The sequence below is a fragment of the Anopheles bellator genome, chromosome X (assembly GCF_943735745.2).
Source record: "Anopheles bellator chromosome X, idAnoBellAS_SP24_06.2, whole genome shotgun sequence".
NCBI lineage: Eukaryota > Metazoa > Arthropoda > Insecta > Diptera > Culicidae > Anopheles > Anopheles bellator.
In genome coordinates, this window is record NC_071287.1 from 2,023,033 (window position 1) to 2,038,143 (window position 15,111).

General features: G+C 49.1%; 2 protein-coding genes across 4 annotated transcripts; both read right to left on the minus strand.

The window, feature by feature from the left end:
- Positions 1–6,164: 6,164 nt before the first annotated feature.
- On the minus strand, positions 6,165–10,718 carry LOC131213585 (ubiquitin-like protein 5). 2 transcript variants are annotated; one of them, XR_009156967.1, is made up of 6 exons: positions 9,717–10,718; positions 9,408–9,556; positions 9,206–9,344; positions 8,857–9,105; positions 6,313–6,446; positions 6,165–6,222 (listed from the first exon to the last, which is right to left on the minus strand). XR_009156967.1 is itself a non-coding variant. In XM_058207654.1 (4 exons), exons 2-4 carry the CDS (start codon positions 9,444–9,446, stop codon positions 9,062–9,064), a joined length of 222 nt encoding a protein of 73 aa, XP_058063637.1. In that variant the 5' UTR covers positions 9,447–9,556; positions 9,717–10,718; the 3' UTR covers positions 8,812–9,061. The 2 variants fall into 2 exon arrangements, 1 of the variants encoding a protein (XP_058063637.1); XM_058207654.1 differs by lacking the exons at positions 6,165–6,222; positions 6,313–6,446 and having other exon boundaries at positions 8,812–9,105.
- An 877-nt stretch (positions 10,719–11,595) lies between these two features.
- Positions 11,596–14,834, minus strand: LOC131214075 (surfeit locus protein 4 homolog). Of its 2 annotated transcripts, none has more exons than XM_058208434.1 (3): positions 14,598–14,834; positions 14,199–14,418; positions 11,596–13,432 (listed from the first exon to the last, which is right to left on the minus strand). In XM_058208434.1, exons 2-3 carry the CDS (start codon positions 14,247–14,249, stop codon positions 12,671–12,673), a joined length of 813 nt encoding a protein of 270 aa, XP_058064417.1. In that variant the 5' UTR covers positions 14,250–14,418; positions 14,598–14,834; the 3' UTR covers positions 11,596–12,670. The 2 variants fall into 2 exon arrangements, with proteins under 2 accessions (XP_058064417.1, XP_058064415.1); XM_058208432.1 differs by having other exon boundaries at positions 14,199–14,423.
- Between the last annotated feature and the right edge of the window lie 277 nt (positions 14,835–15,111).

Consider the following 15,111-nt stretch of genomic DNA (forward strand, 5'->3'; position numbering starts at 1 on the left):
CCCTTTCTCCTTCTCTGTCTCTCTCTCTCACTCTGGCGCTCTCTCTTTTTCGCCATGGCCTAGCAAAATTATGATATTTTCACGCCGCCGAACATCTCACGAACGCGCGCGCGCGCGAAGGAAGTCATAAAGCATGACAGGGGACGACGAAGGGTAGGCTGGGCGGCAGAATGGAGCCCCTCCGCTAAAGTGAACCGGATGGAGGTGATGCCGCCCGGTGTCGGGAACCTTTTTATCGGCCCGGTTAGGCCCGAATCGCCGAAATAGCTCAGATGACAGCCGACGACGACGACGACATCGCTCGAGATCAAGAGCGATGCCGGTTTCCCCATCACTCTTCTGACCGAGGTGGTGATCTCGTTTCGGGTGGGCGAAAGAGTCGATTCAAAGACGATAGCCCAAAGCCCACACCCCGTTTAAATGGCCGCCATCGGAGTCCGGACACGGCACGTGGAGCCGAGGACGACACGCCCTGATAAGCGAATGGAGCGGCGTGTGATCCTTATCCGCCACCTCAAGTTGATGGTGACCCTGGTGGGATTAGTGTTACCTTCTCACCCGGCGATCCAAACGAACTGGTGCGCTTCCGTTGCGTACCATTTTTGGCGCCTTCATCCAAAGCGACCGGAACCTGGACTCTGGCTAGGCTGTAGGCTCAGCTATCAGCCGCTCCGGACCGATGCGTGACACTAACGGGCCCCGAAACTGTGACTGCGCGAGCCGACCAAGATGAAAGCAAACGCCCCACACCTCACCGTGGGCCGTCCAGTGTCAAACTTCTTCGGTGTGCGATCGCATCGGCCTCGGATCAGATTTGTCGCCCGCGGTGAACGCGTAAACGAACACGGAACAAACCGGATGATGAGCGCTCGGCGAGGTGGGCGAGCGGCCGCAAGTATGAAGACATTCGGAGTTAATTAAATTGAGAATATAGATTTGTTTTCGTGGCCCCGGCCGCGGGGCCTTATTTATGGTTCGATCGGTGTTCGGATCGGACTAGACCTAGACCGGCCTCGGCATTCCTCTCGCCGCGGGCACAATCCGTTTTATTGCCGTTCGAACCCTGTTCGAACTCCTCTTGATGATGATGCTGCGGCTCGGTTTCGCCTTTATCGCTTCATTTTAGTGCCGGCCTGCCTGCCTGCCTGCGGTGACGGTGGACTCGTTGATAAGGTAATTTTCGTTTATTTTTATTTTGACGTCTTATCAAGTTTATCGCTCCGCATTCGATTCCATCAGTTGGGCCGCTCCAACGTTTCGCCATTTTATAGTCCCCCACGGCGGAGGTTTCGATCGATCAGTGGTATCAGATCAGCGCTTTTTAAGGTGCGCTCGGTGAACGACGATACACTACGTGTTGGGCCGGCAGTTGTGCATCAAAGTGCTAGTGCTTGCCATCCGGTCCAATTCGTTGGCCAGTTTATGGGAGTTTCGTAGTGGAAATCCATTTCACTCAAAGTACGCAAAGTATCCGAAATTATGGGTTCCGGCTTATCAGTCCAAAATCTCAATGGGAATGCCAGTTTCAGCGCTATTACGGTCAGTTAATGTCAGTTCACTTTTACGAGAGTTTTTAAACGGGCCAAACCCGTGCTCCGATCTCTCTGTGGTGGGTGCCTCAACATTTCCCAACCATTTTCGTCCATTTGCTACGAGTTGGATGACCTTGATCGAGCTGGACACACCAAAACACCGAGTTAACCGAGTTTCCCCGGGGGTTTTTACAGCTAATGGTAGACTATTCTCTGCCAATCCCACCACACAACCATCACAAAACTTTGGTTGCTGCCAATTTATCTTTTTTGTAGAAGCAATTTTTAATTTTTTAGAGCAACTTTATCACATTTCTGTGCGGAAAACACTTCTTTGAAAGGTTACGCATTTGAGATGATACCAAACTGTCATATGATTCCACCAATTTTCCGATCGAGCTACTTACTTACTTAATCCGGCTACAACCGCCGAGCGGTCTCTACCTGCTTTATTGTAAAGCTACAATTAAAGTTAAAGTTAGTCAACCGTTCGCTGCCGTCGGATCTGAAGGCTCGCATTAATAAACTTCACCAACGTTTCCGCGAGTCGGTGCCGTATTTCACCCCGTTTTTTCCCATAACTTTCTACAACCTTCAAGCTCCTAGAAGAAGGTTGTACCTTTTCCTAACGAGCCCCCGCTCGATCCGGGACGTTTGGTAAACGCAGGAAGCAGGCCGTATCGTATGCCGTATCGGGTGATAAAAAGGACAGGATACTCTATCGATGACCCAATAATCGGTGTCTTAGAGATTTCGGACGCTCCACAGCCACCGACCGACCGCTATGAATTGAATAGTTTTTTTTTCTCTTCGCCTTCTTCAAATTGTTCCAAATTACTAGTTTCTACCGTCGAGACCAGAAACACACAGTCACAGTTGATTACCGATTTGGACCGCATGCGTAATGCTTCCTGGGCGCCCGCTCGGGCTCGGAAAGGCATCCTCGTTGGCGTCCTCGCCCGAAGCCCAATTGACGAAGTTTTGGTCGCGGTTCCCGAAACGGTCGGTTTCGCCTGGCGCCTGGCGCCTGGCCCATTCATCATCGATAATTCGTCCTTGCGATGATCGTACACGGGATTCCGGCCCGGCCCATTCACAGAACCACGACCCACCCCGACACCGACCGACCGACCGACCGAACCCACAACCACAAACTATTACTAATAATCGGGGAAAAGGAAGTCTTTTGAAGTTCGTTCATTAACAAATTGGGCCGCCACGGCCGCCACGGCGGAAAAGGAGCGGCGGCGGCGGCGGCGGCGGCGGCGGCGGCGGCGGCGGCGGCGGCGGCGGCGGCATAAGGGCCGCCAAATGGCGTACCAAAAAGGCAAACGGGGGAAAAAAAAATCCTGGAGAATCATCATTTCAGTTTTCGCTTCTTGCCACCTCATACTAGGTAGGTTGATCGCGCATATTAGGAACGGCAAGGAAATACGCGAAAACCTACCGGACACCGACGGAAAAGGAGCTAATTTCCTTTTTCACGTTCCTTCTTTGTTTTTCGGCGTTTTTTTTTCGGGACCGACCTGGGTAAGCCGTAAATTGCTTTACCTGGGAACCTTTCGGGAGATCTTCGTCTATTTTTTTTTTTACTTTTTAGGTCGATTTTCCTACCGCTGCGGCTTCTCTCTCTCTCTCTAAGGGTCTCCGTTTTTCGAGTCTCCGTCACTCGCATTTGCGTATTGTTAGGTCGGAAAATGCGATGCCTTGGACCGTGGTGTCTTGTGCATAATTTTCAAGTGGCTCTGGTGGACTTCCGGAAGGATGTGCTGGATCGCTGAGCTGTCCAGCTCAAGAAAGGATGCCAGTCAGCGGATCGTGGCCGTACCATCGTGGGCGGAAGCTAGGCTAAAGGGCACCCAGCGCCTTAATTGGAGGATGATTCGAGCCACCGCCGGGGGCCGCGCTAAGCGACCTTTTAATCCCAATTTGGTCCCGGGACCCCGGGGATTCCGGGTCAGGTAGCGCGCCTAGTCCCAACAGCCCAAGCCCAGGTTCTCTAATGCACCCCAATCAATTCTCCTCGGACGGGCCAGAGGGCCGATTCATTGAGAAGCTGGCGGACCGGTGGTTGACCGTCACCGTAGTCCGATTCCGCTCTGCGTAATCTTGATCTGCGCAAGGCGTCCAGTCTTCAGAACCGCCCGTGGGCGTCGCCGATCAGAACGATCAAGGATCGCTCTCTAATCGTCGGTCGGTTCCCCCCGTTCATTTTCATTCATCGTGCCCGGGTCGCCTCACGGCAGGTACCAGGGTCAGGATGTCGTTGGCGCTGTCGCACCCGTGGGCCCGTGCGTGCCACGCCGTAAACTAATGCCTGCCCACCTTTCGCACATTACGCAGGACCTCTAGAGCCGTGGCGACCTGACCGACGTCAGGCGTGCTGTAATTAAAACCTATTAAAAACCCATAACTAAGGATGTCCGGGGCCGGAGACGCCACGGAAACAGTCGTTCAGCCGTGCAGTGCGCAGGAGGCTGCCTATTAATGCGTGCTCCCAAACAGACAGTTGCTGCCGATTGTCTACTTCCTGCCCCGGGATGGGGATGGCAGTTTGTTATCCTGCCGTCCTGACACACCACCCTCGCAATCGATACGACTTGAGCGTGAAGGAGGAGAAAAAAAAAACAGACGCCGTTGGCGAGAGTGCCGCGCCATCATTGGCCGTCGGCGGCGCAATATCTCACGCCCGAACTCCCTCGGCTGATCAAATATGCATAGGCTGGGTGTGTTTTTCGTAATGGCCACCGGTCGCCACCAGCCTTTCGGTGTTTGCAGGGCGGAAAATTGAACCGCACAGACCCACACCGACCGAAACGCGGGTTCTGTCACTGCGCGAGTGACGAGCCCCGGGCTTCCACCCCAAATTACAACCGATAAATCGGGAGGGAAGGCCCAGGGGAGAGCAGCAGCCGCCGGAGATGGGCGGCCATCTAAATTGCAAAATCTCATCAGCCGAGGGCCCACCATCATCACAGCAATACGCTCCAATTGAATCGGAATCCACCACCGGGGAGGATGCTGCTCCTGGGGAGAGTGTCCTCCCTACCTACGACGGCTTTTTTGCTTACATCGTTACCCAATCGTTGCCGATCCATTTCGCCTGACAGCTGGACTGGGCTTTTCGCCCAAATATCACGCTGTTCAATAAGTTTTGTGGCCTCCAGAATAGAAGGGCCATAGGGTTTGTTCGTTATGTTGTCACACTCTTCATATGAACGGCATGTGAAGTTTCATTTCTATGAATTCAAGTTCGAATGGTTGCAGCAACCATCGTCAGCTTCACCAGGTTTGGCACCGAGCGACTTCCATCTGTTTCCAGACCTGAAAAAATCAGGCGTGGAAATCGTTTATTTTGCAGTCCTCCTCCCAGATCTCGTTGGAACAAATTTATTAATGTTCAGGGAGACTACACTGAACAGTGAACTGTATTTCAAACCATAAAATTGTTTTTCTATTATCGAAGCTCCAAACTTATTGAACTACTCAGTAGTAAATAGAGCTTTTGGGGCCCGCTCAGGTCAGCGTTCCGTCCGGGGCCAGTCAGGACTTTGGGTGGAACTAGGGAAGTGTCGTTTGGGAGGTGTGGTTGAGATGTGGTCGTGTCAGTCAATCCGCTGCACGTGCCTAGTCGTGCGGCAGACTGAATAACTGACAGACTGACACGGCAGCACGCCGCACGTGTCTATATGCTCCTGCTCCTGTGTTGTGCTCCCATTCTTGCGTCGCTCTCTCTCTCTCTATCTGTGAAGATTGCTAGCCAGACTTATCATCAATAAATATTCATTCGCAGTCAATATGCGATTGCGGGAGCGGACGACACTTTCGATTTTCGACGTTCCGGTGATTCGATTCCCCGACATCACTCCGGTCGTCCGGACAAGGACACCTTTTTAAAGTGGCCCTGGCCCACACAACGCACGAAAGGCGCTGGGATTCGAATCGGGATCGGGACCGCCGCAGAATGACACCACGGAACGCCATCAAACGTCCTTCCCGCCGCTGGGAGCAGGTAGTTGGGTCGGGCCGGAAGACCGAAACGGATCCGTAATGATTTGCAGCAAATTAGAAGGTAAACAGAGCACCAGGTCCGCCGGCACCGGCACCCCGCGGACGTCTCTGAGGCGATTTCCTTTTCGAGGGACCCAGGAGGGCTCGCAGAGCGAAACGAAGGCGAAGAAACGGTTGCTTGCCAACACGGCTTGTGCCTGTGGCCGCCGGAGCCTAGGCACGCCGGAGATCGATCGCCGGCCCAATGACTCCGATTATCATCCGAATATGTAATGATCGCCCTAATTGGCAGGATGCTAGAGAGGCTGGTGGGCTCGAAGGAAATCTCCGTGAGCTCAACCCGGTGGCAGCAGCATCAACCGTTTCCGACCCGGACACGGGAGTTCGCAGAAGGCCTCCGACGGGGTCTCGTTGGAGGACATGGTTCCCTGCAGCCCGTGCATTCAAATAGTCCTCAACATTTGTTGAACCGATTGCCCATCTCATCACCCGGAAGGCGTACTTAATTCTTCCTCTACAGACACTGATGTAGTGAACACGTTTGACTTGAATTGACAACGTTGCTCGTTGGGTCTTTGTTCTCTTTATAATAAAACGCTGAACGACGAACAGGGTCGTTCACTGTTTTCAAAAATAAATAAATGAGCTAGTTTACGTCTTCACGTTCGTCACACGTGGGCTGAAAAAAGAAACAAACACATAGATGGGTTTCAAAAAGTCTAGCTTATTATGCTTATTGCATTCATCGCTTTTTTCAGTGAGTACTAACCATCAAAAGAGAGTTGTTAAAATTCAATCATAATCACTACTCGTAGGTTTGTGAGTTGTTCTGCTAAAAATGACACTACTTTTGTTATATTCAAATCCATGGATCGAACGCAATTTCATGTTGCGTGGCTTCTACTGGAGAGAGAGAAAAAAACCGGGGAAAGAGAAAAAAGAAAAAGAATAAGAGAGAGAGAAGGAGAGAGAAACAGAAGTGACGGGTTGCAGACCACCACCAAGCAAGTAACGGCCGCAGTGTGGTTTAACCCGGCCCAAATAAGCACAAATCTGCGCTTAATTCAAATTTTCCTGCACTTGCCACATCAAATGCCGTTGCGAAGGCGGCGGCCGCGTGGTAAATGCAGCCGAACAAATTAGTATCGTGTCGAGGTTTGTGTGTGAACTAGGATTACACCCGCGGCTCGCAATCGGAATGAATATTCAAATCGGTACCGGTGAAGCTGCTATGGTGAAGCAAACATTAGCTCACTCGAGCACTCGAGCAGTTCCAAAATCACACACCATTTACAAGTGAATTTCGTTCAATTAGCCACACCCGGTTGCGGGGACTACACTCTGTTCCCAGAGGGGCTCAGGGGTTGATTAAACCACGCAGCCGAGACCCCGATGCCACCGATTAGTTCCGTCGGTTGGGCTGCTGCCCGCGCGAGCTGCACGTTGTCCCGAGAGCGCCCATTTCGAGGCGCAACGATTGCAATGCTTTTCATCACGCATCAAACTAGATTAAATTAGCATCGTCGATGTCCGCCGTGTCAGTGCGCTCCACTCGCTAATAACCTCACTGGAATCAGAAAACTGGCTACATTGTCTGGGAAGGGGCCACCCGCGATTAACCAGCCCTAAGTGTGCCCAAAGCTTGTCGAAACGTAAACCGCACCGCACAATTGTAGCCCAAATGGTCCCCGCAACACACAAAACCCACCGACGGACCCCGGGACACGGAACACAGCACAGCACAACACGGAGCGGCAGGAGCGCTAAAGCGGTCGCGGGTGCCCCTATCGTGATTTAAATAATTATAATCACCTACAATTATTAGCTTAATTTTCAGCAATTGTCAAAACACGCGATCGCGTAGTTTAGCGTACGTTTTAGCGTACAATTTAGTTTGTTTGATTTTGGGATCGCCGGTCACCCCGAAAGGGGGCCACCTTCGTGCCCGGCGGGAAACACGGGAAATTCAAAGCGGAATGAGCGGAAGGAAACGGGCCGCGCCTAATCGGTGGGTCTATGGACGATGAAGCCGTGCCGTGCTCAAGAATCAAGGGACACAAAATGGGGTGGGCGCGGGGGGCCCGTGTAACGAATGGGTTCAACTTCTGCTTGTTTAGCGCTTCAGCCGCACTTTACATGCGATCCACACGACACGGCATTGCGCGGTAAACGCGACCCCTGCGACCCCCATCACCCGTCGAAGTGCTGCGTGGATGGCTTTCAAGGTAAGGACGCCTAGGTCGCCATACTTAGAAGGGTTTTGTGGTGGCGGGGTCCAGTCTCCAAGGCTCCAAGCGGTTCCCAAATGGACGAATTACTCGGACTTGGGGTCCGGGGACCTTGAAAGCTCTCAGTTCAGTTTCGTAATCGCCGGCCCCAGTGAATCCTTACGCCCTGCGGAACAGAGAGAGAGAGAGAGAAAGGGAAAGAGGGCGGGGAGGGGTTGGAATCCGGTGTTCCGGAAACGGTGACCGGCACTCGAATTGGGCCGGAATTCTAATTCCAAGTCGCATTGATTTTGTGGGGGCGTTTCGCTTTCAGTACGTACATCAGAAAAGTCACTTCTCGCCCGCACAGCGCACCCTCATTTGGGACCACGCCGTGGTGCTAATTTCCTCCATAATTACACCAACATCGTTACGCACCCGCCTGGGGGGTTGAGAGGGGTCGAGGGGCCGAGTGGCACCGAAGTCGACGGCGGCCCGCGTAGCGTGACACTGTGGGCCTTGTTGTTTCGCGTCACACACTTACACGAGCTGCTGCTCCGGTAGCGTGCGGAAAATTCAAATTTACATCAGTCATTAGGCCGGGCCGGGCCGCCGGGGACGATTTATGGTGGCAGACGCCGCGCGGCTGCGGTAGCGACCACGCCTCGCGAGATTTGTGGCCACGATGGGGTCAGCGTGACGGTGCGTGCGGTCTGTGGGCTCGCACGAATAATTTCTTTCGCTTGAAAAATCATTACAAATCATTTAGGGGGTCCCGGCAAACACTTCCGGTGTGCGCGCAAATGATCCGCCAAGTTTAGCGCCAACCGGACCGTGTACCGGTACACGCACCGGGCGACCGCTGGCATGCAAATGACGGAGGCGGTGGAATGATTCCATCCCTTTGCGGCGAACCATTAGCGTGGTGGGTAGCGAACAGATATGTAATTGGGCATGTTTTTACGGTGCTCTATCGGGCAGGACCGTATCCGGTAACCGGTGCTAATCAAACTCGAGACAGAATTCAGCAGCTGAAGGAATGTTTCAGTTGGCATTTCATATAGGTTACTTTTGTATTGACGCGAAAGCAATTCGAACATCCGTACCTCAATTTCGGTGCGATGGTGCGATATGACCGACTGATGTATGTCATGTTTTTATGACTGTGTCATTAAAGTTTCCGTACGTATCGTTTGCAGACCGCAGATTCTCGCCCTCTCGTCAGAGGATCAACTTCCCGGTATATCCTCCGAATTTGCCTGCTGCATGAAAAACGAAACTTATCCATTGTGTAGGTACGGGAGACGAATCTCATTGATAGTATAGCTCTAAGTTCATCCCATCGTGGATTTCATCTGCAAACAGATTTAACGAAAGAAACAGAATTAGCTACTGCCCGCGCAGATTGAAAAACGGCCACGGGAAAAGAGTTCGCCCTGGCACCAAAACACTTACAGTCAGCAAGCTTGATGTTGTCCTTGTAGATTGTGTACCATTTCTTCAACACGATTTTATCGGAGCGCGTTCCGGTCTGGGCGGCGATCAACTTTTTCAAGTCACCGATTGTATCTTCTGGATCGCACTTTACCCGAACCTGAAATGATTAATCGCACATAAGTACAGCTCGGCCACACAATAGATTCCGGCATTGACATACCTTTTTGCCGAGCCGGTCATTACAGGTGATTTCCAACATTTTTTCGCGGGTTTATGTTGCTGAATGCTTGGTCGAAAACTACAAACGGATTAATTTCGCATCCAAAATAAACTAAACAGAACGATGAACCGTCAACGATGACAGCTGAGCTGCAGCAAAACGGTGACGTTGCAAAGTGCAAGAAACAGAACATAAACATCAAACGTGAAAAAAGCCATGAATTTCTCTTACGATAAACTAATTAACATGCCTACAGCACGTGAACACTGTCCTTTCCTCATCTGCCCAAGCGCCAGAGTCTTTACTTACATTTTACTAGGTTTTATTTTTATTTTCCCTTCCGGTTGGCTCCCTCTGCCTATAGCAAGAGAGCTGCCAAGCATTCGGCTTACTTCGATTTCTTCGACGGCGCACTCAATGTTGGCTCGTCGGAATCGATCACATCAAATTGAATGACTTGTTTTTATTAATCGCGATTTATTTACAATCATTAAGAACGGACTGGGCCGTATTTATTTCTCACATCCATCGACTAAATGTATCATGGATATCATGGAATGTATCTAAATGAAAACTATGTATCATGGATGATGCCGCATGCAATGGCAGTTCCTTTACCTCGCGGAGGCCTTATCGCAATCCTAATCGGTTGTCGGATGCCAAAGGTTTGTTGTATTTTGTTTGAGGCTTGAGTTTTGTACCGTCTGGCAGACAACAAAGCACAGCTGTAAATCGACTTTTTTCATTTCCATTTGTCTTTAACGTGTTTTTTCATCTCAACAGTTCTGTTTGAGGAGCATGGATGCTTCATGTATAAGTCGCAGGAGATTTTAAAGACTCACAAAAACGGATAAAAAGTACGACTTATACAGCATGCAATACGGTACATTGTGAGTGAATATGTAAGCTTGGTGAATAGTGGATGTTCAATTACTAGAATAATAATAAAACATCTAATTTGATTGGTTGTCCAAGGGATTGAAAATTTTCCAACACCCACAATTCTCTGAGCTCCGTTGGAATCCGAAATACTGTGAGATTGCATGAAGTTACGTGCAATTCCGTTACAGTAGTTACATACAAAAGGAAAAAAGGATCAAATCAAACGCGCTTAGTCTTTACATATTTTAACACAATTATGGCCATGGAAAAATGTTACCATGGGCATCGTTGGAATCCGAACGGTTGTGAGATTGCGTGAAGCTGATGAAGTGAATTCTGTTACAACCAGTTACCTACAAAAGGAAAAAGGAAATCAAATTAATCACGCTTCATCTTTACATTTAAACACAATTTTGGCAAAAAATGTTACCCATCTTGGTCAGCCATATGAAGTACAAAGCACTGTTCTATTTGGCTGCTAAAACTGGTAGAACTAAAGTACGGATGATAATAATCCAATCGACAATTGGAGGACATGAATAAGTCGAAACGTTTCATTTTTGTTCATGGCTTCCACAAACTACCGTCAATCACAGTTTCGAATCACTTCGTGAAGTTTGAATCTCCTAACAAAAAAATTGCGATATTCACAACACTTTCTATTGGAGGGTCCTCGTTAGAATGCAATTGCATGCAGTTACGTGCAACACGATTATTGTAGTGCTAAGGAGGACACTTGCCTAAAGAGGAATGAAAACCAATTTAAACACGCTTAAACTGAAGCCGTAGCGGCTGTACATTTCTCTTTTCAATCTCCTTATTGCCAGCTGATTTATTAAACGAAAATAATGGATCGACGAATATGTTCGCTAGAGCTACAAATTCGATGTACTAGAGTTTTCAGTATCAATAGCAGGTTTCTGAGATGGACGTTAGTGCCTTCCGTTGTCTTGCTGTTACGATCGTTTCACGTGCATTAAATACCAAAAAGTCCTCACAATTCAACTGGACGACGACCTAACCGTATGGGGCACAACAAAGTAACACGTCTTGTCTTCCTTTCGAATCAACCAATCGAGTAAGTAGTTTCAAATAGCTTTCTGGGTGCACAGTTTCACAACGGCGAGGATTGACGGTGTCGAAATCACTGCTTGATTGCTGAACGCTTTCAACAAAGTACAGGGAATGTGCTGGATCAAGAGTGCTAACATTGACGCTTTACAAGCTACAGAGTTTACGTGTGATCTGTGCGTATCGTTACCATTCAGGTGACAGGGCTGTTCGAATATCGTTCAACAAATATCGGTACGGTTTGTTAAGTAAATTTTGCTGCGAAAATAACTATGACAATTACAAACAGTTATGACAAACAAAACTAATCAGTGGCAGGATCTATCGCTCCTTATAGGCTTGTCGTCTTCGACGAATACGTTTTACCGTTTATAATTTTTGCTTCTTGCCATTTTGCTGGGACTTCAAACTTCGAGATGTATTCCGTTTCACTTGTTATTCTGTCTGCTTCGCATTAAGGTTTCGTTCTTTACTTTGCATCGCCATGCGCCTGTTTTCTATTTATATTCTATTGGTTTCTAAACCGGTGCATTGTGGTCAGTCTTCCATTTTTCCCACACCGTGATTGTTGGAGGTCTGTAATTCGGGGTTGCTATGGCCCAGCACCTGTTTTTTGTAAATTCTTTTCTTTTTGTCTCTATCCGTGAGCGATGGGCCGATGGGACGATGGCTTTAAAATAGTTAGTTTATTCTTTAATGAAAACATTCATCTGCTGCACGCTAAAAGAACGCTAGTGCTGTGCGAAACAAATAGAGGTCCTGAAACGCGTTCGCTTGTTAGCATGCCACGGGTGGCTGCTTTGTATGATGGGTGTTACTTGTTATTCAATTCATTAAAATTATATCCCTACCTATCTACACACAGGCTCGATGTCAGTTTGAACTTCTTCTTTTTTCAGTGAGAACGTACATTGTTCGAATGTCATTTTAGTTAATTCAATATTTTTTAAGGTATCTCTGTTCTAAGTCTGCAAAATAGATAAATTCTTCAATTGCATTGTGACATGTTTTTGGCTGTACATTTTGCTGTGACGTCGTGTGTAGGTTGTACAGTGCAGGCCAGCGCAGCCGGCTGTACGTATGGGGGAGTGTGTACATTGAAATTTCAAGCACATTATTATGATGTAAGCCAAATCGTTGAGCTGGCGATCGTCTCCACCGTTCAGTAAGCCAGATTTTCAATACTCTGTCCACCACCACATCCTGATCCTGTTTGGTTCTACCGGTTTTGTTTTCCTTTACGCAACTACCTGGCGCTGAAAGGTTCGCTGCATTAGGAGGGCAGTATACTCTGATGGCTGGCCACCAGATTACCACTTTTTCTTGTGCTCATCCATCGACACACCACCAGGACCGAGAGACACAATCATCAGCAGCCCCCCGATGACGGATAGGGTCTGGAAGAAGTCGTACTTGAGAAAGTCGCGCAGCGGCTTGTACGCTGGTATGGTCCACCAGGCGTTGTGGTAGAGGTTCAGCACCGTCAGCAGTGCCACCAGAATCAAGGCTGAAAGCTTGGTCTTATAGCCAACAGTAACCAGTACCATTAGGATCGAGCCGACGATGTCCTGCACGATCTGCAGAAAGCTGAGCTCGAATCGGATCAGAGTGATGAACATAAATGCAAGCAGGACGCGCCCGGCAAGTTGCATGAAGTTTTTCGGTTTGTTTTCACCCAGTGACGGTACACCGGCGAACAGTGACCGCGCTTCGCCACGGGATTCTGCTAGTACGAGTAGCAGCGCACCTATCAGGGCTAGGTTGCGGAGCAGAAACTGAATGTCCCACAGCACCGAGTAGGCGACGGTTTGCAGCACGACGATGCCGAACAGCAGCCAGCAGGCGATGCTCACCTTTAGGCGACCGAGCACCATCACGCAGCCGCCGATCTGGCCGACGAGGTTGATCAACACGAACATCGTGGCTAGAAATTTGCCACATCCCCAGTTCATGTCCATGTACTCACGCTGCTCGTTCCATTGCACCCACATGCGGATCCCATCCTCGAGGAATGTTGCTATCAGGCATAATCGGGCGACGTGCGGCAAGACGTGTTTCATTTTACGGATTACCTAATTGAGGAAGAACATTGTATAACGAGTTATTCTACAACGAGACATGGGGTTTGAGACGAAGCTAAGTAATTGTGTAGAAGCAGCACACGTGCCAGAAGCGTGCCTGGAGTAAAATATGATTTTTTTTATCAAAATTCAACAACTCTTGCTCTTGTTTTCAGCGTTCGTCAATGCAACGTGACACCGATAAGATGCATCCGAAGGTAGACGAGTGCCAGATACGACCCGAAACATAAGCATCCACTGACAGAGCTGCGTAAGCAACGATAGCGGCGCTATGATCGATGATCATAGCCCGGCTCAACCTTTTTGGTGATAAAGCCAAATTTCTAAACGTTTAACGTTGGCGTTATGAAAACAATTATGTGCCTTGGCAGAATAGTAACGCAAAACGAGTGAACCATTTGTAATTAGTGCTCCTACATTGATGTACATACTATAGGTAATTAGGTTGTGTGTATAGTTTTTAGATTGCTTCAAGATAACATGCCCAGCAAGGCATTGGAAATTAAATTATGTTTACACAAGAAACAAACAAAAAATTATACAATTCCATAATACCCAAATAGCGGAACCAGTTTGAGATGGAGTAAGCATTGCTTTTTATGTAACCGTCAGCCACGTCCCGCCAAGTCATTTGACAGAACGAGTGCGCAAACGAATGTTGTGGGTAGGCATTTTCAGGCATTCGTGACGATGACGTTGCCAAACCTCAAACGCCTTTGGATATATTGTGCTATATTCTGGTAGGGAGAAGTCTTACCTGGTCGGCCACGTCTTCTGTCTTTTCCAGGTACTGATTGGGTATGTTCATTGTGGAAATCGTTTGATGGTCGCGGTTTCTGGGGCAAAGGTTGGGCTGCTTAACGCCTGCCGCTTAACTCGTCTGTTTGAGTTCGAGAGCTGAGTCTTCTGAGGCTCTGACTGGGAAGAAACGCGAAAACGGCCCGCGCGTCTATCGGTCTGACGTAGCACGAGATGTTCTGCTCTGTGCGGTGCACCGGATGAAAGTACGCGTGTCGATGTCAAGCATGAGTTTGAAAAATGAACAAACAAAAACAGGAGAATATTACGATTTGAGGCCTTTTTTAGCGTCACCATATGGACCACGAAACCAATACGCACTTGTGCAGCCGAACCAGACACATGCAAGATCACTTACCCCGGTGGATTTGGCTCTCGGAATGTTATTTGTCCGGCGCGGGCGTTGGTTACTGTTCAGCCGGGCATTAGCGACACCGACACCGAGAAACAAAAAAACAAAAAAGCGGTGGTGCCCTGGGTGCTCTCGGATACGGACCACACTCGGTCGCAACGGAATAAAAATAAATGCCTAAACGACAGAAGCGAACTTTCTCTTTCCGTGCGAATGAACGGACTTGCCCAGACTAGGACGGCGGTGTTCCTTACGGCAGTGTGGCCCGAAAGAGTGTTGATGTGTAATTACTGCAGTTCCTGCAGTACCTGACAGCGATTGCGTTGCTGTCACCGGCGGGGTGCCCAATGGTTGGGTAAACTGTAGGAGCCGATTCCAAATTTGCTCAGCTACTCGAAAAAATGCTTCCAACTACGATTACGTACAGCAAATTGCAGCATTTCTAGGCGCATTAGAAACGTGTTCGTCACAACGAATTTAAGGTTTTCCGCCGGTTCTTGCAAGAATGGCCACGAGTGCC

What these genes read in the sequence shown, in the direction of transcription:
- LOC131213585 (XM_058207654.1), bottom strand. Translation starts at nt 9,446, where the DNA reads ATGTTGGAAATCACCTGTAATGACCGGCTCGGCAAAAAG. An exon ending in ATGACCGGCTCGGCAAAAAG is followed by an intron (nt 9,345 to 9,407) that starts GTATGTCAATGC and finishes TAATCATTTCAG; the next exon opens with GTTCGGGTAAAGTGCGATCC. An exon ending in CAACATCAAGCTTGCTGACT is followed by an intron (nt 9,106 to 9,205) that starts GTAAGTGTTTTG and finishes ATCTGTTTGCAG; the next exon opens with ATGAAATCCACGATGGGATG.
- LOC131214075 (XM_058208434.1), bottom strand. Translation starts at nt 14,249, where the DNA reads ATGAACATACCCAATCAGTACCTGGAAAAGACAGAAGACGTGGCCGAC. An exon ending in CAGAAGACGTGGCCGACCAG is followed by an intron (nt 13,433 to 14,198) that starts GTAAGACTTCTC and finishes TTCCTCAATTAG; the next exon opens with GTAATCCGTAAAATGAAACA.